This window comes from Diachasma alloeum, unplaced genomic scaffold (genome assembly GCF_001412515.2).
Source record: "Diachasma alloeum isolate Michigan unplaced genomic scaffold, Dall2.0 Dall_scaffold_00179, whole genome shotgun sequence".
Classification (NCBI taxonomy): domain Eukaryota; kingdom Metazoa; phylum Arthropoda; class Insecta; order Hymenoptera; family Braconidae; genus Diachasma; species Diachasma alloeum.
The window spans coordinates 1,642,727-1,667,206 of NW_021680345.1; the positions used below are offsets into that span (position 1 = coordinate 1,642,727).

The 24,480-nt window shown below is 38.5% G+C and overlaps 3 protein-coding genes across 3 annotated transcripts in view; 1 reads left to right on the forward strand and 2 right to left on the reverse strand.

The window, feature by feature from the left end:
* Positions 1-2,318: 2,318 nt before the first annotated feature.
* Positions 2,319-8,667, reverse strand: LOC107043663 (prosaposin). The gene is made up of 5 exons (XM_015265248.1): positions 8,385-8,667; positions 7,490-7,580; positions 6,393-6,756; positions 3,822-5,909; positions 2,319-2,912 (listed from the first exon to the last, which is right to left on the reverse strand). The coding sequence occupies exons 1-5, from the start codon at positions 8,422-8,424 to the stop codon at positions 2,820-2,822; spliced, it is 2,676 nt and encodes an 891-aa protein (XP_015120734.1). The 5' UTR covers positions 8,425-8,667; the 3' UTR covers positions 2,319-2,819.
* Positions 8,668-10,546: 1,879 nt separating this feature from the next.
* On the reverse strand, positions 10,547-18,005 carry LOC107042815 (cytochrome P450 4c3). The gene is made up of 10 exons (XM_015264016.1): positions 17,706-18,005; positions 16,062-16,268; positions 15,787-15,972; positions 14,566-14,635; positions 13,765-13,891; positions 13,512-13,691; positions 13,356-13,424; positions 12,304-12,478; positions 12,043-12,222; positions 10,547-10,858 (listed from the first exon to the last, which is right to left on the reverse strand). The coding sequence occupies exons 1-10, from the start codon at positions 17,923-17,925 to the stop codon at positions 10,701-10,703; spliced, it is 1,572 nt and encodes a 523-aa protein (XP_015119502.1). The 5' UTR covers positions 17,926-18,005; the 3' UTR covers positions 10,547-10,700.
* Positions 18,006-18,546: 541 nt separating this feature from the next.
* The window catches only part of LOC107042825 (uncharacterized protein C1orf194), a 23,765-nt gene continuing 17,831 nt past the window's right edge, over positions 18,547-24,480 (forward strand). Inside the window, exon 1 of the mRNA XM_015264025.1 lies at positions 18,547-18,583. The gene's annotated coding sequence lies outside the window, so the exon portion shown is untranslated. The remainder of the gene's footprint in view (positions 18,584-24,480) is intronic.

Below are 24,480 nucleotides of genomic sequence, written 5' to 3' on the forward strand. Positions count from 1 at the left end.
GAAAATTTTTGCAATTAACGTTAATAATTGCTCAATATTGCGTAATCATTCACCTATGTGTGAGAATTTTTCTGTGCCGAAGAATCATTTTTTTTGCCAAACGAATCCTAAGATTCTCCGCAAGAAGTATTCTTCATTGACTTACAATTACGCTCCACGATTGTCTTTCTAGATGATTCTCATCCAGATTTTCCCTGTGTTGAGTTTTTTTTCTGAAATCACTAATTTCCGCGATAAATGCTCAATTAGAAACGTCAAATACTCTATTTGACGTACTTCACTCAAGAATTTTAAGATCAATCATTTTTAACCACATCGTTACAAAAGTTCTCATAGACGTAGAAACTATTACTGTCAGCTCTTTTGCTGTATCATCCAAGAACGAAAGCATGAAAAAAAAGAAATAACTCACTAACGATCTGGTTATAACAACGCTCCTTTCCACCTCAGAGAATAGACGTTCAGATAGATTTGATTTACGCTTATAATAGGGTAATTCAGGCATTGAGAGCGGCTAAGTCGATACACTGTAAAGCCGAACATATGGAAAAGACGTCTCAACTTGTGTATCTCTATATTCCGGGGTTATATACCGTTCTGCAAACGTGGGTGTCTTAAGAACCTGCTGAATTATAAAGGCTTGCGCCGATGTGTTCACTTTACCGTGCTATCCCGCTTCCAGGAGTGTTAGGTGGTTACATGTGCGCCAGTGTAAGCCATGAGTGCGGGGTACAGCGCGTTTAAAAAAAGTAGATGTATGTATATTCGTAATTTTTCCGCTTAATAATTCAAGCAGCGATAAGGCTGCGAGAGAGCATCGCTGGGGGGGAAAAAGACATGCATCGGAGGTAAGGGGTGATGTATTCCAATAACGTAGGTGTTTTAAAGAGTCACTGATTTATGTGGAGCACTTTCAACGTGATCCATTGGCTCCGGTATATTTCATTGGGGTAATGAAGAATATTCTGGGGAGCTCTCGAGAGTGGGCTATAGATGAGTTACGAGGGCTGAAATAAAGATGAAATCATAAAAATTTTGTGGAATTATTGCGCAGGTTCAATTTAGTCAATGAATAACTAAACGAAAACAGAATAATAGATATCCTGAAATTAATGGAATATTTCATTACATTAAATTAAATTAATTGGATTAATCGAATTAATTGGAATATATTATCGCGAGGATCATAACTCGTTCCTTAAAAAGCCGTACATAATTATTCAAGTGAAAGGAAAAAGAATGAAGATTAATTATTTATAGGAAAATCCAAGAATTAAAAAAAAAATAAACAGAGTGATGGGATTAATTTACAGAAATTGATAATGATAACATGTTAGATGCTAAATTTGTTTTTTAGAACTGAAATAAAATGCCCCTGACCGCTTACCTCCAATTGATAGCAATCATTTTTTAGCACCGATCAGTTGCTAATTAAGGGGTAACAGAAGGCGGACGTTTCCTGGAAGTTTTCAAACAACTTTCCTTCTCAAAGTTATTAATATTTTTCGAAGCCGAAGCACATTTATCGTTATAATCGCCTCTTGGAGATTAATTTACTTCGATTTGTAAAAACATCGATAACTTTCGGCAGGAATTTTTTTTCAAATTTTGAAAAATTAGCTACATTCTGTTACCCCTTAAAGTCGGGAACGTATTCTGCGAAAAATTGCACAGGTATTTCCATCTACGTCCGCTCAGTGTGAATGAGGGGAACATTCTTGGGATGGTAATTTACCGACGTACGCGAGGAATTTTCAAAGTACGAGTCGACATTAACCATCGTGGTCAATATGGAAGACGCAGGTGCCTCCAATGATGAAACAAATTTATTTTAATTTAAAGACACGAGACCGAACGGGCGCTACAGCGCGCTGTAATTGTAACAATCATAATTGAAGATCTCAAAATTAAATTAATCATGAATTAAATTTACCACCTCAGACGACTGGAACAAATGAGGAATAAGCGTGACAGACTTGCGAGATGTCGATAGTTATCGACTTTAAGTGTATATTATTTTTAGAATAGGAAAGCATGAGCAATATCTCGAATCGAAAATGAGAACTTGAACATCGCGGATATATCGAACGGAGAAATTAAGGCGATTTTGATGAGGACAATCGTCTTGCGTCAAATTTCCATGGAGCCCACCTAACAAACAAAAAAGAATTGAATACCATTATGTGAAACATGAATAAACGAATCGTAATTGTCAAATCATTTAGGTCAGAGGAAAATAGTATAATTCTTTCTTCACTGTAAGTGATAAAAAAAATACCTCTTCACATCTTCAGTAGAAAAATGATATAACTTTGAAATATTTCATATAATTTTTTTATTGCAACTGCTGGGGTGAGTCACCTCAAAACAAATAAAACTCCTTATGCAGAACATTTAATCGTTATCACAGTTACTGTACAATGTAACGAATTCAATCCCCTCTCTCTACTAGTATGTCCCTCATTGAAATTAAAAAGTATAAATTTTCACAAGGCATATAGAGAACAATCACTTTCCAAATTCCTCACTGCCTTAATGGAGAACCTTATTGAAATACAATGAATTAGATATATTTTATAAGAAAAAAAGGCATTTAATAGCGTCTACATACATCCATTAATGAGTAATGTTAGTCACTTCATTATTCAATGATTCTTTTGGTTCGAGTATGATTATTTACCACGGAAGATCTCACTGCCTGTCCCCCGCTTATACTTCTTTATAGTTAAGTAGAGGAAACTTGTAAAATTTTTAATTTCTGATTATGAGATGATGTTTCCTATATGAAATATCTTGAAGGTTTTTAGAAAAATTATATTTTAAGATCTTGATTTCTCCTCGGTGAACTCAGCATGACGAGGGGTGGCCGGAGTATCACTCTTCCATACATTGACTTTGCAGTGCTCCACGGCCTGTAAGGAAAGCAAATTCTTTCATTTAACAATACATCAGGAATTAGAAGAAGCAAGGATGTATCGCAATTGAATGTAGAGATTAGTTTTTTAATCCTTCATTACTTTTCTGGGGGTATAACACACCCCAAGGTATTTCGAATTTCTTGTTCATCAAGAAGAAAATTTCCTGGTAAATATGAATTATAAACTATGCAGTTATTTCTTTTTTGTTTCCGAATGGAAAAATGGCACAAGTAAAACTTGTTTGAGAGTTTTGATGTTTTTCTCTCAGTGTGGCTTTCAAAAAAGTTTTTCTGGAATGTTTCTCCAGATTTATTAGTAGCAGACATAATTTGAAACGTAATGGGCAGTTTCATCTGTGAATATTTTCGAAAGAACAAGGATTCTCATGGCGAGCCAGAAGAATTTTCCTGAGCAAAGTTCTAAGAGTTATAAAAAAGTTTACCTATCTTTTCTTTCTAAATGTACTAGTTTCAAAGATGTTTGCAAACCGATTCTTATAAACCACGAAATCATTAGCGAAGTGGTCAAACGGTCCAAGTCAATTTAGTATGTAGTTGAGTTTTCCAGAAATATTTCTGAATTCAAGGGAGATAGCAAAATTTTCATAATAACCTTTTTTGTAGAGCAAATCGCGTGCTACTAAAAACGTTATGAAAAAAATTTTGCTATCTCCCTTAGATTTCGAGATATTCCTTGAAACCTGGCCAATAGCCAAAACCGACTTAACCCGTTTGACCATTTTACTACTGAAATAGTAGAAGAGAGTCAGACAAAATGGGACGTTTCGTTATCTTCTCTAATTGTCAATATCTTCATTTATAAAGCAAGATATTGACAATTGGAAAAGATGTCAATACGTCCCATTTTGGCCGACCCCCCTAGTAAAATTCATGAACAACTTACATCACATTCCTTAGCTGCATTCATATCACCGCACCAATAAGATTCTCCCCAGGTGCACCTTCTCTTCCCCAAATCATCAGCCCTCCTGTCTCTGAAATGCTCAGTAGACATAGCAAAGAAATCGCTGCTCGAGCAGAGTGAGAGTTTCCTGCAGACCTCCTTGGTGTTGACCCCATTCTTCAAAAGATTGATGATGCTCTGCTCATAGATCTCCAGCATCATCGTGCACTTGCCCTGCTTGCTGGGAGAAAGCAGCGTGCATGCTTTACCCACAACAGCCTCAATCTTCTCATCGACCTTTGGATCCGTCAACATGGTATCAACCGACGACATGATCCCCTGGCACAATGCGCATTCAGCGATGGAATCGATTACCTTCTGCATGTCAGCTTGACACAGTCCAATCACAGTGCAAACCTCTTTGGGACTGACTTCCCGCGCCAACAGATCAATCACAATGTCAGCGTATTGATCAACAAAGTCATTACACTCCTTTGAGACAGTCTTCGGAAGATAATTGCAAGCTCCATGAACAACCTTCTCAATCGTATCCTTCGTTGATTTATTCTTCATTGCCTTCTCGACGTACTGCATAATAAACTCGCAAACAACGCATTTTTGATCATCCTTAGTCTTCTTCTCCGCGTGGACCGGAAAATTCGGTATTTCGTTAGTCATGATCTCTCCTTCCTGGTCCATGGGGAAGTAGCCAGTAGGTTCTACGTTCTTCTGAGCGTCACACCATTTGACGGCGACGCAGACCTCCTCAGGCGTGAGATCCGCCAGAAGCATCTCAACAAGTTCCTTGCTATAGCCCTTCACCAAGTCCACACATTGGTTGTTCAAGTCTTTGGGGAGATGATTGCAAAGCTTATCCAACTCCTTTTCGATATTCGCCTCAGTTTTGTTATCCTTGATGACATTGTACAGTTGAGTGACAGCTAGAAGACAGAGAGGACAGCTGGGTTTGTTCTGAACTTCAGCCTCCAGCGTCAACTCCCGAGGAATAGCTCCCCAGGCCTCCATGGCGGCCTCTGATGGGCAGACATGTATAACGGGACAAACGATTGAAGGATCGATCTCCTCAGCTAGCAGAGCAATCACAGCCTGTCCATAAGTGCTGACGAACTCGTCACAGGTACCTTCAACGCTGCCAGGCAACTTCTTGCAGACCTTGTCCAAAACTTGTTTCGCTTCATCCTCAGTCGTTGGGCTTGTGATTACCTGTTGCAGGTAATGCAAGAGGTACTCGCAGAAGGAGCATGTCTGCTGGCCTTCGACGTCCATCTTGGGAAGGGACAGGACAGCAAATGGCTGGAGTCTCTCGATTGGAAGTTGCATCTCGTCAGCTTCAGTTTTGGGATAGGTCTTTCTTTGTCCTGCACCGCCAACCCCTACGTTCTTCTGCTTCTGTTCGTTCATAATACGAACTGCAATTTCTGCTGGGCGTCGGGGGAGGAGAGGCATGATGGGCGTCTCCACCTTACCTGGTAGTGGACAGATTCCTCCCATTTGGCAGATGGCGTTGCTGTTCAATCCGTGGACGAGGTACTCGTAGATCTCCGGGTAGTACTGGTCGACGAGAGATTTGCACTCGTCAGCGAAGGACTTGGTCTGCTTGCAGAGACCGTCCAGAACTTGTTGGAATTCCAATTCTGTAGTGTTGGCCACGAGGAGGTCTCTCAAGTGTCCGACCAATTGCTCGCAGAGTTTGCAGGGGAGATCGTCACCCACTTCCACCATTCCCACGCTTGATAGTGGACGGATTTCAACGACTGGACCCTTATCGGCTTCGACCTCGTGCTTGTGGTATTTGCCGCTGCACTGGCCGGATAGGTGACAGATGTTGTTGGCCTTGAAGTTGTCTTTTACGTGGCTGTAGATAGTGTCGAAGTTCACGAGGACTAGGGAGGCGCAGGCATCGGAGAAGGAGCCAAGTTGACCGCAGAGAGAGACTAATTCGTTGGCCATTTGGTCTGGTGGGGTCTGGGAAAGCTTGCTCTCCATGTGGGTTACTATCGTGTAGCACTGAGAGCACTCGTCTGGAGTGAGCTCGTCGTTCTTGAGGGATACGGCTCTAGGGTTGATCTGGAGACATGAGTTGAATAGGTTGAAATGGAAATGTTGTGGACGGGAATTTGTACTCTTTAATAGTGAAAGATTGAGTGCAAATCATTATTTCCAATTCGCTACGCATATTTTTTCAAGTGACTGCCCATGTGAAAAAATCTTGACGGTTATTTTTTAATTGCTGAACTAAGAAGAAAAGATTATCTCTTTAAAATTCTTTAATTGATATCTTTGAGTCACTCCAAAAAATGAAAAATTTTCACAAATTGTAACAATTGCAATGCAATATTTATTATCAAATTCTATAACTATTCCTTCGTATTCTTTGAGTGTTATTTCGTTGAATTGTAATTTACAGCGACAGCCACCATTTTTTCTGTCCACTATCGAAAGCTGAGTAAAGCAATGTCGAAAGGTCAATTGATTAATCGCCACTCGACCGTTAGTTTCCACATGAGAGTTTATAAATAATTCATGAAATGTATGTTATCTCAGATATACCTTCTTAAGCATCGCCTCGTGCTCGACGAGCAATTGATCGATGCGAGCTGAGTTGCAAAGACCAGCGACTGAGCAGACGACAGATGGATCCATCTGAGATGCCAGAGTCTCCACCAATTCGGGGATAAACTGGTCGACGAGTCTGTCACACTCTTTAACAACAGGTTCGATCATCATGAGTCTGCAACTGCCCTCGAAGACAGCCTTGAGGTCTTCCTGGGTCTGATTGCTCCGAAGTTGATCACGTGCTTGGGTCACCATGTCTTTGCAAATGTCACAGACACTGTCATGGTCCTCTGGAACTTGCATCGTACTCCATACGTGCTTGATGCAGTGGGTGGTTGCATTGCATCCAGCAGCATTCCTAAATCATCAAATTTTTCATATTAAATATTCAAAACAAATATTTCTACGAATCGGGCAATGTCTGAAACCAATTGAGACCGGAATTCAGGTGGAGATTATTTTGCAACCACTTTAGAGTGAAGAGGTTTAGGGACACGGACGAAAAAATTTAATAGAAAAACCTATTGAATTCGTTAGAAAATTCTATTGAATTTCTATTGAACTGTTCTATTAGTTTTTGGCCGATTCTATTGAAATGTTCAATAGAAAATATTCAGTAGAAAAAGTCAATAGAATTCAATTTTTCTGTATAACTTATTCCCTTAAGAAATTTTCTATAGAATTTCGTTTCAAAGATATTTTGAAAAAAATCGCTCAAGTCAGAAGAGATCAGTCCGAAATTTGCGTGTAGATAATTTTCTAAATATCTTGTAAAGAAAGACATTCAATTTCATATCACACAAAAGAAGGATTCCTTCTGACGGTTTCCTCTAAACCGATTAGATAGTTCAAAAGGTATTTGCAAAATAATCGACAATGTAAGAAGAGAACAATCAGCGATTAATTTGCAAATGCTCTTAGGAATATTAAAAGAACGAACTAGTCTAGAACGATTCATCACAAGACCTTCTTTTTAGAAAATTTAATATTCTACAAAAAACCCCTGCTAAAAATCTTATTCTCGACCACTCAATTCGAAAAGTACATTGAAAATAGCTGTTTATTATGGAAAAATTGAGGAATTGTCTTACGTGATATTCATACACCAATATCCAGGACCCCACGTACACTGTTTAGCTCCCAACAAATGATTCCCATCATTGATAATTCTAGCTGCTGCAACTGCAAAAATGAAAACATTATCCAACCCCTCTTCATCATCATAATACCACCATTATACTCCACAATAGCTACATTTCCATATTTCTTTATATCAATGACTAATTGGTCCGTCAGTGTCAAATAAACAGGACAAGGTCCAATATCTAACAACAAAACGTGATATCTCTGATTTCCTCTGCATCATGCAAGAGCTGTGGTCGCTGATTAAGAGGAAATCAAAATAACAATAAATTCTAGAATTTAATAGAACGAATAATCGAGTTCAAAAGCATCCAATACCCCATTGAAGTGACCTCAATAATGGCTAACAAACCCATACAAATGAGGCATTTCCATTCTATTAACGGAATTAAATAGGATATAGAGTTAGTGGCAGTCGAACAATTCTGGTGGTAGAGACAATCTTCCAGTGCCTGAGTCATCCATTTCGTTGGAAGTAACCTCACATTCCTTTTGTGACTAATACAATATAAATTGCGTGATTACGTGTAAAAATCCTGTTTTGCATCGGAATTATCAGGCATTCTGCACCTGATGCTCACGTGTGTGGCTTCAGAGGGTCAATTGTGCCGAAAATAATCATTATTACGACGCAAATTAATTTTATTAGCTGGCCATAACAATACGCAGATGTCTGAAGGCTCGGATAATGCAGCATCATCAATGGTCAATGGACTTCGGGGTTATTTTCTTTATTCTAACTGCCAAATGGGGGTTCGATAACAACAGCATTCCTTGTTTATCACCCGTTCGTGCCCTCAGCGAGTTGAAATTATCGTGGAAAATAAGAGAATAAAAACTTACCAGCAAATAGTGCACTGAGGGCGAATATTATCGCCTTCATTTTGACTTCTTCCTCACTCGTTTATTTGTTTTGCGCAGTACTTGGACCTAACTAATGTGAATATTCGATTTTAGTTGCGGTTAGCACACAGATGGACAATTTTCTTTATTCGCTTTGTCACGAGTCGATTGGTAAGCCAATGATGACGTTCCAAACTATCCCGGCGGTCACTGTCGATGAAACGTTTCCCTTGGTTCGTTTTGGACTGACCATTTGCTGTCAGAATGAGTTTCACTTTCTCTGTGTGGGTACGAGCCTATACTGATTTCTGCGAAAGATGTAACCTCGATTTCAGTGGTGGGGAGAATGAACGTAAGTGGGGGGGATACGGCTCGGGTTACTCCTTTGACAGGAAGCACTGTAACTACAGATGCAAAATGACCGTCATTTTTTAGATCGCGTCATATGACCAAAAAATGACGGTCATGTGCCGCACAAATTTTCCAACTACAAATGATAATCACAAATCATTTGTAACCAAATTGTTGTCAAACCATCTATATAGTTGCATAATGACGGTCATAACTAATTTCCAATTTGTGACGGTCATGAATAAAACAAAATAGTTTTCTAATCTATATGGATGGAAAAAAATCGGGATTTCCAGCTCAAAATGCGAATTAGGGCAATAAAAAAGGAATTCAACTGAAAATTGACTGAGAAAAAAATAAAGTTTCATCTATATAGATGAAAAATGACTGTCATTTTGTCTTGACAAGTTGTGACGGTCACAGAAGGGGGAGGGGGAATTGTGACAGCCGTCATGAACTCGTCATATGACCGTAAATGAGGGTCACATGACCGTCATATGACGGGTCATGTGACGCATTTGCATCCTTCACTGTAACCCGTCAGCGCCACGGTCGGCGCTTGCACCGTTAGAGAATCTCTCACGCATTGCGCAGACACTAGTTAGACGGAGAGGTCCGAGCTATGGATGAGACTGGGTTAGTTGCCGAGCATTACCGAACGCCTCACGGAACCGCTCGATGCGGCGAGCAACCACGTATGAAAAAATCGTATAGGATTTTCTATAGCATATCCTATCTATATCCTAGAATTCTACATTCGCACATTCCCTACAGGATTTCCTATAGCATATCCCATAGGATTTTCTATTGTCTTATAGGATATCCTACAGAATTTTCCATAGGATTTCATGTCAGATTTTCAACAGGATTTTCTATAAAATTTAGGGGCATAAGTGCCATAATGAGGGTCAACAGTGTCATATGGGGATTACGTGGGGGTCATATATGGGTCATATTAGAGTCATTTAAAGGTAACGGGGGTCACATGAAGGCCATGTGAGCCTCTTATGACCTGCGTATGACCCTTATACGATCCTCATCTGACCCCCATATCACTTTTTTATCCTCATTCTGACCCTTATGACGCTAGAATTTAGAATTTAGATACACACGTGGCTGGTCGATTAAACGCCCAGAGTCACCTAAATCTTACGATCTTTTACATGACCCTTATGACCCTAAATTTCATAGAAAATCCTACTGAAAATGTTATAGGATATCCTATATAGGAAATCCTATAAGACATCCTGTAGGAAATTCAATAGGAAATACTTGATAGGGATTCTTACAAGAAATCCTATAGGAAATTCTATAGGAAATGTTCGAATTCTCCGTAGGAATTTTTCATACGACCCGACCGACTTTAGTCGCCCCGTGAGAGAATCTTTCATGGTCCTCGGTCGAGCTCGATAGATTGTTTTTTTATGGGGCAGATAACGATTCCTTTGGCACCGCTATTTGGTATATTTTCCTAGTTCTGATTCAAAATTTTTGACGTGCCGCCACCTCAAAAGACTGGAAATAAATTTGTAAAAATCCTCTTAAAATTTCAGCTCTCTATCTCAATCCTAAAACGCCCCCGGCCCCCCCCCAAGAGCATTGTTTTTTCTCATAAAAATAATTGCACTATTGTCTGAAGTATTTCATTTACTCAGTAATTTTCCATGATTATAAAATTTTTAGTGACATAACAGGGAGAGGAGGGGAATGAATTCGAATTTTCAGTGAAACTCTTTTTATTCCGACATGAGACGCTCCGGGGAAATGGAAATTAAAACAACGTACCTGTGGTTTGTATCCCATTTATAACAGATAACGTACAAAAAATGATAATGTAAGAAATTAAATAGTACTAAACATGAATTATCCACAGTGATCTTTCGAAAGATGGAGTTAACAGCTCCAAGACACTTTATTCAGTGCCCTGAAAATAGAATGAGAAGAAAGGTGGAATTCCTTCATTCATTATCGCGGTGTTATACGAACATTGAGGCCGTTTTTAGCTCTGATTACGAGTTCGGCAGTGATACTGATGTCCTCTCGACGCTCCGCTGCCTCGATTCGATATTTTCTTAGAACCCCTGAGATCACTGCTTTCTCCTCCAACACAGCGAATTTTTGACCTGTGAAATCATTTTCTTTGTTTAATAATGAACAATAAAGACATTGAAAGACATCATTACAAAAAAACAGTAAATTTTTTATCACTCAAGAACGGGTGGAAAACCTAGCGCCTTTATTATGGAATTCCTTTTTTTTGCCGATTTCCATCGAACTCGAAGCAAATTTTATGAAAAATTATTTATGGCACGCCGCGCAATAAGTCGAGTTTATCGTACGCTGCGCTTTGCGCAGCGTGCTTCAAACTCGACGTCTGCACGATGTGACATAAAATAGTATAGACCACTCGGGCATAAACTTCGTTTTCAACGAATGTGAATACAGACCTCGCCTTCGGCTCGGCCTGTAAACTTCGCATTCGTCGAAAACGAAATTTGTGCCCTTGTACTCTAATGTACTATTAACCCTCGATCACTCGCTCAATGAACGCGACGCCGCCACCCGTTTTCGTTTTTTTATATTTTAGCGTGCTTCTCGACGCTTAAAAATTCTGAAAAAATTAGAGTTCCCAGTTCAATTCTTTTATTAAGCGTTGCCGTTGTCCGCTTTTTTCTCGGGAAATTTGTTTACCTAAAAAAAAAAACAGAAACTTCGAACGGGCAGAAAAGCGGCGCTGCGCCGCCCGGTGCGAGTGAGTCCCTGTCGATTCTTCGGGCGTCAGTGTTGCTACATTCACTGCCACACTACGAAATACATGTACAGCGGTAAGCGCCAAAATATCGAAAATTGGTTACTATTGCAGGACATAGATAAAATTGCGCAAAAAGGGCGTTTCATGCGACCATTTCGTCGTGAATGAAATATATTGAATTAAACGTTTGTTTAGAGATTTTGGTTGTACATAACTATTCAATCCTATCGTGATTATAAAAAATTTCTCATCATGACGAGACGGTGCGAAATCCCGAATTCTTCTAATATACCTATATAAATATATGCAATGAAAAACTATGATGTTCAGTGAACGGAAGGGAAGACCACAGACGTATCCACGTAAAATTACAGCTGTATCAAAAATACAGACACCCGCAGTTTTTTTTAAATCGTTGAAATCAGGTCATTTTACCGTGGAACACCATAATTATTTTGTAATTTTATTCGCGGGGCCAAATTTTCTCACATCATTTTTCCGTGACTAAAAAAAAACAAGACTTCCATTCGGAAGTAACAATTATTATAAGTATACCAATACAATTCCTCGGCCCCGCACTGAAAGGAATGAAAGCATAAGGATGTCTCCCATTTGCATTCTCCGCCAGAAACCTATCAGGATCGAATTTCTCAGGATGAGGGAAGACCTCAGGGTCTCTATGCAGCATTGGAACTATAACCATCGCTGTCGTTCCCTCGGGAATCGTGTACTTCCCTGCATAACAAAATAATCACCTCATTATCCCTAACTACAAATAAAGATGTTCTGATGATATCTGGATAGTTCATTTTCTACCAATTTGCACGTCTTCCGCTATGCGACGAGCAAGCAGCGGAACACTGGGATACAAGCGTAATGCTTCCTTGATGCATCTCTCTAAGTACTTCATGCTCTTCAAGTCCCTCAGTGTCGGCCGCCGGTCGTAATCACCTTCACCGAAAACTTGTTCCAATTCGTCGATCACACGTTCCTTTGAAGTCATTCGTCATTGTTTTTTTTTTGCAATTTTTGAGTATGAAAAAATTGAATAGAAAGCACTTTTTCCAAAAAATTCTATTGGAAAATTATGTTTTTTCGTCCAGTCCTATAAAAAATTGTACAACTTTTTCCTTATGTCTCATTACAAAATTCAGAAGAAAAACCTAAATTTCATTCTGAAGGAACCGTATGAAGTTAAGTCAAACAAAATAAGTTACACAGAGAAATAACATCTCTACCAAAATTGTTGGCTGAAACTTCTTGGTAAGTTTTATCACGTGAAATTGTCGGCTATTATTCCCCAAGACCTTCAAAATTAACGAATACTTCCCGAATGTTTTATTGCATAGCAACGAGAGGGATCAGTTTTGTAGAAGCTCGCGCTGCGCTCGGGATTTTCTTGCAAAACTGATCCCGATCGTTGATATGCAGGAAAACTTGAGGGAAATATCCTATGAATTTTGTAGGTCGAGGGGTACTCGGAGGACAATTTCTTCAATCCTAATTTTGGCCTCTGATTTTGGATCAGGGTGCGGTGTTCGGGATTACGGGACACATTTCACCAAATCAAAACCCGCATATTTATACACACGCGGGTTGGAATGTCCTGTTTTCCTCCCTTGGTGCACAATCTACTATTAACCTGAGTGAAAATATTTGGGACTCAGTAGTATCTTTAACGCGACGCGTCACTAATGTATTGACTTGTTTCTACGAAAAAATATCGATTGCAGAACGCACGACAAAGTTGGATAATTTTCAACACAAATCGGCGCCTAAATTCAATAAAATTTGTCAGAGAAAGCACTAGATTCATCTATGGAATTTTTTCATACGCGTATAATGAGAATATGTTATTATTCATTTACTTGATACTCCGGATGGCAGCCGAGGAGATAAAGCGTCCAGCAGACTGCTGATGATGTAGTGTCGTGACCCTAAAATCAATGCAATTAAAAGTTCAATACAATTGTTTGATTAATTTACAATGTTTTTCTCTTCCCATCTATTTTTGCCCGTCTTACTTCAAACATGAACGTGTCAACCTCTTCTCTAATATCTTCATTAGATAAAAGAGTTCCATCTCTAGAAGCTTCAATCAGCAAATCCAAGAAAGCCAAGCGCTTCTTCTTCACTCCATCTCCTTCGTCAATATTATTGTTTTCAACATTACTCGAAATTTCCATTTTTCTTTCTGATATCACCTACCGAAAAAACTCATGTAATCGTATGAAAGATGTTAATAATACGTTACAGTGACTGGGCAAATATAATTACCTTATTAGAAAAGGCATGCAGGACACGTATGCACTGCTGATGTTTTTCATACAGCGGTGAAATTCTAAAAAGTAAGTCTGGATGGTACCAGATTGTAGCCTGCCGGGTTTGAATTATGTTTCCAATGCTGTAAGTTGATGTGTTTATAATCACAGTAAAACATGTCACGGATACTGGATTCATATTTCGCTGATAATGAACAGGAGAAAGAAATTGAATCTTATGGTAATGTAACCAAACGGAGAAATAAAAAGCGAGAATTATTATGTGGAAACCTAGAAAAAAAGTTGATGTACCGCAGAGTGGATCCAATCACCAGAATAAAATCTGGTGCTGGCATTATGAAAATTTCTTGTCAATCGGGTGAAAATTATCTATCAATCGAAGAAAAAATTCTACATGCAGTTGAATTTTTCAAAGGTTTTTTTCTTACGATATCGATAATATTTCGGTAGCGAAGCGGTAAAATAGATTAAATCGACTTAGCCCTTAGTGTTCGACCTGAGATGTCGGACAATTGGTGTCACAACTTTTTCTTGATCAATACGTTACCGCGTATCTAGAAAGAAATCCCCGATATCCGTTCATTTTTCATTGAATTACGAATTTGCAATTACGCAATTTTTCGAAATTTTACTGAAAAAAAATTGTCACTGTTAGAAATTTCTAAAGAGCGAGTGAGTTCCGATAATTTCAGTCCAATATTTTTGACAATGTAGAGTGCAAGCGCGATAATTTTTCGGGTATTGTTCTCTCTGTGGAAAGAACGACTTTCCGCATAGATCAAATATATCGACTTACGTATAAACAGCACGTACATATTCGCTGTCACTATCGTTTTGGGCAAACACTTGTCTTCCCATCGCGGTTTCTAGAATGAGAAAATTGTATTCTTTAAATCATTGTCGGTGTTACGGTAGTACACACAGAAAAACCTAAACGTAAATTACGTTTAAGAAGTCGTAGTTCAAGCGTAAATTGCGCTCAAAATCGCCGTAAAGTACGATTACACAAACGTAAATTATGATTTTGTATTCGTAAATTATGCACAGAATCGCCGTAAATTACGGTTTCATACACGTAATTTACAGTTTCGTATTATTGATTCCGTATTTTAGGTTTACTTATCCGTAGTTACCGACGAAGAAAAAAAATTATTTCAAGCGTAAAATACGATGTTTTTTTGTAAATTACACAGAAGTAAATCGACAAATACGTTTCTATTACGATCGTAATTTACGAGTGCTTAAGCGTGACATGTGCTTAGTGAAACGTAGTGATGCTGTCGAGACTAGTCGAGAATTATTTTGAAGAGATCATCACGGTCTGGCAAAACATCGAAAGTTTTGGAATCGTCGCAATATCTCGAAAGACATTGGATCGGTGCATCTCGTCACAATTCCGGGAGGATTTATCTTGCCTGGATCTCGAGATTTTCGGTTTTTTAAGTTCACGAGACGAGACAGATATCGAGACAAACATTTGAAAAACAGAAAATACTGAAACTCAGACGGGATGGATTCTTCCAAGTTCGTGACGAGATGCACCGATCCAATGTCTTTCGAAATTACGACGATTCCTAAACTTTCGATGTTTTTTTAGACCGTGATGATCTTTCCAAAATAATTCTCGTCTAGTCTCGACGGAATCACTAGTGAAACGTAAAAAACGCATTGTTTGGGCGTAATTTGCGTTGTCATTTTGACCGTAAAAGACACCTTTTTGAAGCCTAAAGAAGATTCCACAATGAACGCAACGCAGACTTCACGCATCGCCTGCAATTGTGTATAAAAATCGTTGACCTGTTCTTCGATTGTTTTGACAATTGCAAGCATTGCGTCAAGACTGCGTTGCGTTTATTGTCAAATCTCCTTCAATTCCGATTTTCATGGCAGAAAAGAGCGACCAGACATCATATTGGCATTAAGCGTAAATTACTTTTAGCAAACCGTGAAATCCTCTTAACAAAACGTAATTTACGTTTAGATTTTTCAGTGTGTAAATTATGAGACAAAGTTTTACCACAGATAATATCCAAAGTGCAGTGGGTGACGTAAGGAAAAATATTGAACGACTCATTGTGAACCTCGCGTGAAAGTTGCGTCACTAGAACCTCAGTCTGTTCTCCAAAGACTTCAATGAAGTCCTCGAGTATTTTAAAATGAAACGTCGGCGTCAGGATTTTTCTTCGCTGATGCCACTTACTCCCTGTTAGGTTGATGGTTGAAAAATGCTCGTAAATATTTACTGCGCAATTATGAAATTATGCGGTTTCGTAAAGTTGATTGTTGTATTACCGTGACTGGTGAGCAGGCCTGTTCCAAGCCAAGGTCGCAGGAAACGATAGTCGGAGCTCTTATCAATGTGGCGATTGCTGCTGAGAACTGCTTCAACCGTGGAGGCTTTGCTGACGAATATGTAGGGGTGCTGACCCACCCACGCTTTGTTGATGCCTTCGCGCGAGCCCCAGAGCATACGCATTCCCATTATTCTTTGATAAAGCTCTGAAGGAATGAAAGAATCGAACTAAATGTCGGAGATTACTCTCATTAAAGCTCTTATTGAACAACTCCTTCCAGCCAATTTACGGTCACAAACATGCACACGGAGAGAAATATTCAATAAAAATTACGTATCTTTTCCGTAATTCCGGAGCGAAATGTGGTGGTAGGAAATTTTACGGAACTGTCACGGAATTTTTCCCCAGCGTTCCGTAATTTTTATCTGGATCTCCTGTGAAAAGTGACGATACCGTCACTTAAATTTTCTGAGTCGATTCCGTAATCGGTGAGCAAATTGTGAGTTGCAGAATTTTTACTGATTTTCGGTGAATAACTAAAATGGAATTCACATTTTCCAATAATTTGCTCGGCAGTGTGATTTATCTGTTACGAGATCTCTTGGAGTTGATTAGGAGATTCTCTTGAAAATTTCCGAGATATGTCATATCTACCAGAATGTCCGCATGAAAAAGGCCCAGTTTGACATGGACCTATGCATACGACGATAATGTTGATGACATTCCCCCAAATTTTAAACTCAAAACGACCCCAGTAGCCTGAAAAATGACGTGAATATTTCGAAAACTAGAATCGACAACGTGAGTCCTTTTCATGCGTACGTCCACATATATTCATTTCAGTTGCTGCTACGCCGTTCTATCGATCGTTTCCCAGTTTCTCCGAATTTAGAACTTGATAAAAAATCATTCATAACGTGTCAAATCCCAGGAATTTATATCTAGTGACATTTCCAGCAAAATTTGATGGTGCCTATGCACTGTTAAAAATTTTTGTCTGTATTTTCCGTGTCAAATCCCGAAAATTTTGATCGTGTTCAGTTCCCATTGAAAATTGAGGATATTTTGTCACTGGAAAATCAAATATTTAATTGATTTTCTGTTTGAATGAACTGAAAATCAATAAAATACTTGATTTTTCAGTTCCATTATCCCGTGAAAATTCGGAAAAATCCGAAAAATTCAGGGGAAAATTGAAAATGCATGTCATTTTGTTTCTAAATATTTATGGTCCGTTATAAACCATTCTTGAAGATGTGGAAGCAGTCATATCCCCATTTAAGTGAAACTCAAATTTCCCTTGACCGTCCCGCATTCACCCTACCACATCACACACGGAGAAAAAAATTCCAGAAAAATTATTGTACCAGCACGGTAAAATGGGTTTGTTTGGACGGATCCGGAAAAATTACCATGTCAGCACAGGAAAATTTTCTGGGTACAAGAATTTTTCACGGTAAATCCGAGATAAATTCCTGCAGCGCACGGCAGAATTCCGGTGCTGGCACAGGAATTTTTCCGGGTCCGTCCAAATGAACCTATTTTACCGTGCTACTACAGTAATTTTTCTGGAATTTTTTTCACCGTGCGCCTCCTGACACGCGGATTACCCCCGCGGGAAAGCCTTTGCAATTCGACTCACCCTCATGATCAAGATTCAGTTCTATTGTGTTTCCAACAAGAGGTAGGGCTGCTGGTCCAGGGATTTTGTCAAGACATGCCCGATAGCGTTTCTGCAAACGGTACCATCCAACGAGTCTCCAGAGCACACTGGTTGCGAAGATTATCATTAGAAGCCCAGTTTTTCGGTGGAGTAGGTCCCATTCTATCGGAGCCCAAAAATGCGGTTGGAAAACGAACATTTTATGAGGTCGGAATGTTCGCCCCAATTGTCTATCTCGGATCGCTATTCAGATTCATGGAGAACAATTCGAGCGAAGGTTTTCCAATCGCTAACACCAGGAAACTGACGAATTTATCGATGAGGAAAATGTAAGAATCGTTCATTTTGACAATCATCCCCACGCATTTAACTCTTGAAAGTTGATGCTTAGTGATTACGTAAAATTAGTTTAAAATCACAATCTTGGTTTATTGTTATGAATATAAAGTTCCATTGTTAATGAGATTGTGGAGTTTCGGATTGTGTAAGATGTTTTTCTACAATCAGAGTTTATTTTCAAAGTGCACCGAGATTGCGCAAAATCTGTGCGATCCGAAAATCGCGGTAATTATTGTGATTTATTTACCGATGTGGAAAGAGTTATCAGTTGAGTCTTATCCACACAAGATATCACTGCAAAGTGATGACTAGCTTATTTTCAGATGTTGCCGTTTATCACCGGTAGGTAGGTAGTATGGGAATCAAGATCTTTCCGAGAAATACAAGCAGATGTCGTCGTTGTTCGTGTTGAACGCTTTTTGAGCTTCCAAAGCTCCGCAACAATATCGACTAAACAAATTAAGAGTTCTAGTGGAAAGTGGTCAATCGTTGGAGCGACAACTGAATCTTCGCTTCAGGTATGAATCCCGATTACACGGTTAAAAATTTTTGTCTGAAATTTCCGGTACACTTTTTGGAAATTTTTATCGAATTTAAGTATCACTTAAATTTCAAGGAATTTCGTCATTGAGAATTCGGAATTTCGTGGAAAAATCAAAAAGGACTGTAAATATCAGTTCCATTTTTTCCTGAAAATGAATACAAAACCGGAAAATTCCGATCACTATATTCTTGAATTTTCAGGACAGTGACACTGAATGCGATTTAGGGGTAACAAATTATAAAATTTCAGATTTCACTGAAAATTCAATGAAATTTGCCACTCCATATTCAGGTTCGATTGGAAATTCAAATAAATTAAGGAATTCTCGTCTTTGTGCTGCTTAAAGTTCTGGAATTGTAAGGGAATATTATTCCGGAATTGAGGATAAACTATCCCGGACTCCGAGATACACGGAAAAAATTATTTGGTGAATTTCAACACCTAGTTGTTAAAAAAATGAATTACCAACCAATTCACCAAATAATTTGCTTCATGTATTATTCCAGAATCGAGAATAAAATGTTCTAGGGGAGAGTCGGGTAAAATGGGACGTTTCGTGATTTTCTCAAGCCAATATCTTTACTTATAAATAAAGATATTGACAATTGGAAAAGATCTCAACATGTCCCATTTTGCCCGACCCTCCCCTAAATCATGAAATATTATTCCGGATTCCAGAATATTATACACCCGATTCAAGAATTTTTTTCTCAGTGTATGCTGTAATTCACGTGGCACCCAATTCAGCTGTGAAATTGCAATTATCAATAATTCCGCAATGATGGATAACCAACGTGTGCAACATCCGTTATGAAATCCCTTTAACATTGGTTGATGATTGGGAATGTTCAGAGGGTGGATGGAGGGTGAGAGGAAACAGTTCCCTCAGGTAAACCGGATCAAAGCCGTGCAAGGTGCAGAATTGCTCGTGCCCTGTCGACGTCAATTTATCCCTAATACGTCAGGCCAGTCGGCCAACCACCGTGGGGTTCGTCTTTGATCCTACAGAGCTCGACGAGAGAGACAGACATACACAGTTTGAGTTTCTCTACCCTCAGCCAAATCATCCCTTGACTATAATACCTTCCGAAAACTCGTTGTCCCCCTTTTCTAGATAGTCACGCGCCGCGTATACGTTTCGCTGAGGGGTTTTCGGGAAAATCCAATTTGACTCCGTGCATGGAGAGGATGTTTGATTGAACTCAACTCTATGTTTTTTGACCTGAGCGGAACGAAAGGGAGAATTATGTTCATTCGGGGTTTTGTAGGAACGAAATTGCCAACGCCCTTTTGCGTGTCTTTACCCGAGCTGAAAAATTTGGTCTTACACTGTTACACATGGACAGAAATATTCAATAAAAATTACGTATCTTTTCCGTAATTCCGGAGTGAAATGCGGTTGTAGGAAATTTTACGGAACTATCACTGAGTTTTTACCTAAAATCACGGAATTTTTCCAGAGCGTTCCGTAATTTTTACCTGAATCTCCTGTAAAAAATTCCGATACCGTCACTTAAATTTTCTAAGTCGATTCCGTAATCGGTGAGCGAACTGTGAATTCCGTAATTTTTACTGAGCATTTCTCTGCGTGCAAATTCTTGTCTGAAATTTCCGGTGCACTTTTTCCGAATTTTTATCGAATTTAATTACCACTGAAATTTCAAGGAATTTCGTCATTGAAAATACAGAGCTCCGTGGAAAAATCAAACAGAGATTTCTGTTTCCCTGAAAATTAATAGAAAACCAGTAAATTCCGGTAGATTTATTCTTGAATTTTCAGAACAGTGACACTGAATGCGATTTAAGGGTAAAAACATCATGAAATTTCAGATTTCACTGAAAATTCAGTGTAATTTGTCACTAAATATTCATGTTAGATTGGAAATTCAAATAAATGAAGGAATTCTCGTCNAAAAATTCCGATACCGTCACTTAAATTTTCTACGTCGATTCCGTAATCGGTGAGCGAACTGTGAATTCCGTAATTTTTACTGAGCATTTCTCTGCGTGCAAATTCTTGTCTGAAATTTCCGGTGCACTTTTTCCGAATTTTTATCGAATTTAATTACCACTGAAATTTCAAGGAATTTCGTCATTGAAAATACAGAGCTCCGTGGAAAAATCAAACAGAGATTTCTGTTTCCCTGAAAATTAATAGAAAACCAGTAAATTCCGGTAGATTTATTCTTGAATTTTCAGAACAGTGACACTGAATGCGATTTAAGGGTAAAAACATCATGAAATTTCAGATTTCACTGAAAATTCAGTGTAATTTGTCACTAAATATTCATGTTAGATTGGAAATTCAAATAAATGAAGGAATTCTCGTCTTTATGCTGCATAAAAATCTTTTCCCCTAAATCGCATTCAGTACCAGTGTTCTGAAAATTAGTAGTCAACTTTCCATGAAATTTCATTTTTTTCCAACAGTATAATTGGGAATTACTCGCGAAAATCAGTGACATGTCCCTGACCATCAAATCTCTTTTTCTCTATGTTGTCACTTTTATGAAGATTATCATTAGATTATCATTGTAATTCTTGGAATTACATTTTTTTTTCAAACAGTGCATTCCCACTCAGAACATAATACAATGGAACCTGTATTCTAATTCTATCATATCCAATCATCCCCCCAACCAGTGAAACCGCATGTCATTACGTATTCGCCCCATTCATAGGAACTGCAACAGAGAAATTTCTTTCAAGTCCAATTTCTCTGGCTTATGAAAAGGTAACATGATTTTTTCACATGAAGAATCTTTTCTTCCATCATTCTTGATTTTGTCCCCTTCTAATCCCGGAATAAATCATTATCACATCATATAATGACAAATTGGGCGGTCCGTTGGCATTATACTACCACATATGCCCCAAACTTCATAACATTAAACTGATTCGACTTTTATCGTTCGCACGAAAGGACTGAGAAAAAACGGAGGATTGTAATGTGGAAGACATAAAAAAGGACCGAAGGGAGAAGGAGCCAAAACTATCTGTATGTACCTATAAACGTACACCCAGGATCGTTCCATAGATCATTCCATTGTTGGAGAAAGGGGGAGTGTACACACATTATATATCGGAATAGACATTATGGCATTTTGCGATGTGGTGTACACACTCTGGGGAACAACGACGACACAGAATGTGCGGTGTTTGGTCTCCATTAATATCGGATCGAAAAACTGGGATGGTTGTACCGTGTGAGAGAGATGGCGCACAGTTTTTGGCCCTCTTGTATCTCTTTTTTATGGGGCCATATGTCTTCTGCGTGCATTCGCTCACCATTGGGGATTCACTCATTTGTCAACCACCAATCTGGCCAGTACTATGACTTTTATATTTGGTCTATTTCAAAAGAATAATGTTATGATTTCTGTCGGCGCATTTTACATCCCAGAGTTCACGGGAAAAAATATACTTGAATTGAGTATAAAATATACTAGAATCAGGAATAATATACTTAAATCGAATGTACGAAAAAATAGCCGAAGGAAAAAATAGCCGATGTGTAATAACACGCGTCGTGTGTGGTAAAAGACAAAATGACCGTTCATTTTCGGTCATTTTTTCCGCCTACCCCGAAAATGACCGATCATTTTGTCGCCTACTATGCACAACACGTGTTACAACTCATCGGCTATTTTTTCCTTCCGCTATTTTTTCCGCCTACCAGTGGTAAAACGGTTCAAGTCGACTTATCTCCCAGTCGAGTTTTTGAGGAATATTGCCGAATCTGAGGGAGGGAGCAAAATTCTTATAATTACATTTGTTGTAGCTCTCAATCGGCTCTACACAAAATGTTCAATAAAAATTTTGCTATCTCCCTTAGATTCCGAGATATTCATTGAAAAGTGGTCAATAGCCGAAATTGACTTGTGCCGTTTTACCACTTCGCTATTGAATTACTTGACTTGTTCGGAAATTGTTCACAATTTTTTTCCTGTGTGTACCTATTAAGGAGTAAATTTCAGAAATTTCTCTTTTTATAGGAATAATGGTTTCTGAGAATCCATTTAGGAATGTTCCCTCAGCGATCTAGGGTAAACAGATCAATTTCGGGACGGGGGTTAGTTTCTGAACGATTTCAACTTGCATTAAATATTCCATAAGTAAAATGAAAATTGTACTGTTTATTTCACCTTTATATAATATTACTCGTGTACAATCATGTGATCAATTATTTTTTCTATTCATCGACATTTAAAAATAATAAAAAAGTATGGCCCAGCCGTCCAGAAATTAGGGGTCTCAGCTGCATTCAACTATTTCTAAATTTAAATATTCTTCGTTTTGTTATTTTCAATTCAAATATTTTTTTTTCTGCTAATTAAAACATTCTCGAACGTGCGGAAGCCATCATATCTCCATTTAGAGGATTCTTGTGTTTTAGATCCTAACACGAAACTCGAATTTCTCTTAAGGGGAAACGAAACCCCTGCGTCTACATGAATTTTTATAATTGTATTTTCTCCTACCATTATTACTTTACATGTATGAAATTACTTTATCGGCTCGATCATTGCATTGTTGAGGGAATGAAGTAGTTTCATAAATAACAAATGATTATTGCAGGAGAAAACACAATTCTAAATTGTCATATAATTGTTAATATCATTTTTTTTGTTATTCCATCGCAAAGTTGCTTTGTTTTTTCTCCCAAGGCAATAAAACTATCTCCAAAATTCGATTTGCAGTATGACTTGATGTAGGTATTATGTAGATATCAGTATACAGTACGAAAAAAACAGGGAAAAAAATGTTAGAGCCCCTTCGGGGGCATTTAGAGGGTTTGCCGACACCTACTGCGTTGTTGACGGGGTGCAGGGGTGGACCATAAAGTGTCAACTGGACCCCCCACATCTGGTCGGCCCGCTAGGGTGTTTCTTATTCTGATTTTTAAACGATGTAAAAAACTCCGCTCAGCTGCGCGAACCGATCAACCTTGACATATCAAGGAAAATCATTGAATCAAAATATTTTCGGTGTGTGTCATCAATCAATTTTTTATGAAGAAAGGTGAGCACAATGGGCTGTTCCTGAAAGTTTTTCAAAAACTCCCCTTCAAGATAAATGAAAAAAACATCTCTTTTTAATGATAATCAACTAAACATCGAGAAACACATTTCAATATCCATCCCATCATTCAATATTGTTTAGCCCATTCATAATGAGGAGAAATATTAAATGAATATGAAAAATACATTTTTTCAAAAATATATGAAGATGAAGGAACTAGAATGAAAAATGAAGAAGATCAGGGTAAATGGGATAATGGGGAAAATGGAATGATGTGAAGCTCGATTACTATAAGAGACGAGGAGGCATGCCCCGAGTCGAATAATTGGACCTGACAAGTTCTACTTAGGTCTTTCCGTTCAGAACTGGATAGGTCTTGGGAAGCCTCTTCCCAAGTGCTTTCGAGACCTTTCTACCTCTGGTTATGTCCCATTTCAGCACTTGTTAGGTGTAAGCAGGACTTGTATTCAGACTTTCCAAATCCTTGCCGGTCCCCGTAATTCTATGGGCCTCTATTAAATCTGCGTTCATATCCCTGTTTACTCATGCGTTATTGAAATAAAAAATGCAATTATTGTTTTTTTTTTAATCTCGAAAATCGACATTTCACGAGAGGGTGGAGGGGAGATGCATGTATGTGGAGGCTTGACATTTTTACCCAACAAGGGGAGAAGGTAGCAGAATCTATTCTAGCCACTCTTGTCCCTACGCTTGCATGCATTATCCAAATAAAAAATGAAAGTGTTAACAAATCTGACCATTGTTCCAAGTAAAAACCGAAAATCTGACCCTGTGGCCCCCGGTGAATAATTTTTTTTTTCAGTTTTCACTTTTTCCACATACTTTTGA

Excerpts from the sequence above, each read along its gene's own strand:
- LOC107042815 (XM_015264016.1), bottom strand. The coding sequence starts at position 17,925 with ATGTTCGTTTTCCAACCGCATTTTTGGGCTCCGATAGAATGGGACCTA. Across the intron at positions 13,692-13,764 it reads TGCATGCCTTTTCTAATAAG|GTGATATCAGAAAGAAAAAT; the intron begins GTAATTATATTT and ends TTTTTTCGGTAG. Across the intron at positions 12,479-13,355 it reads GCTGCCATCCGGAGTATCAA|GAACGTGTGATCGACGAATT; the intron begins GTAAATGAATAA and ends ATGACTTCAAAG.
- LOC107043663 (XM_015265248.1), bottom strand. The coding sequence starts at position 8,424 with ATGAAGGCGATAATATTCGCCCTCAGTGCACTATTTGCTG. Across the intron at positions 7,581-8,384 it reads CCTCAGTGCACTATTTGCTG|TTGCAGCAGCTAGAATTATC; the intron begins GTAAGTTTTTAT and ends TCATTTTTGCAG. Across the intron at positions 5,910-6,392 it reads ACGAGGCGATGCTTAAGAAG|ATCAACCCTAGAGCCGTATC; the intron begins GTATATCTGAGA and ends TCATGTCTCCAG.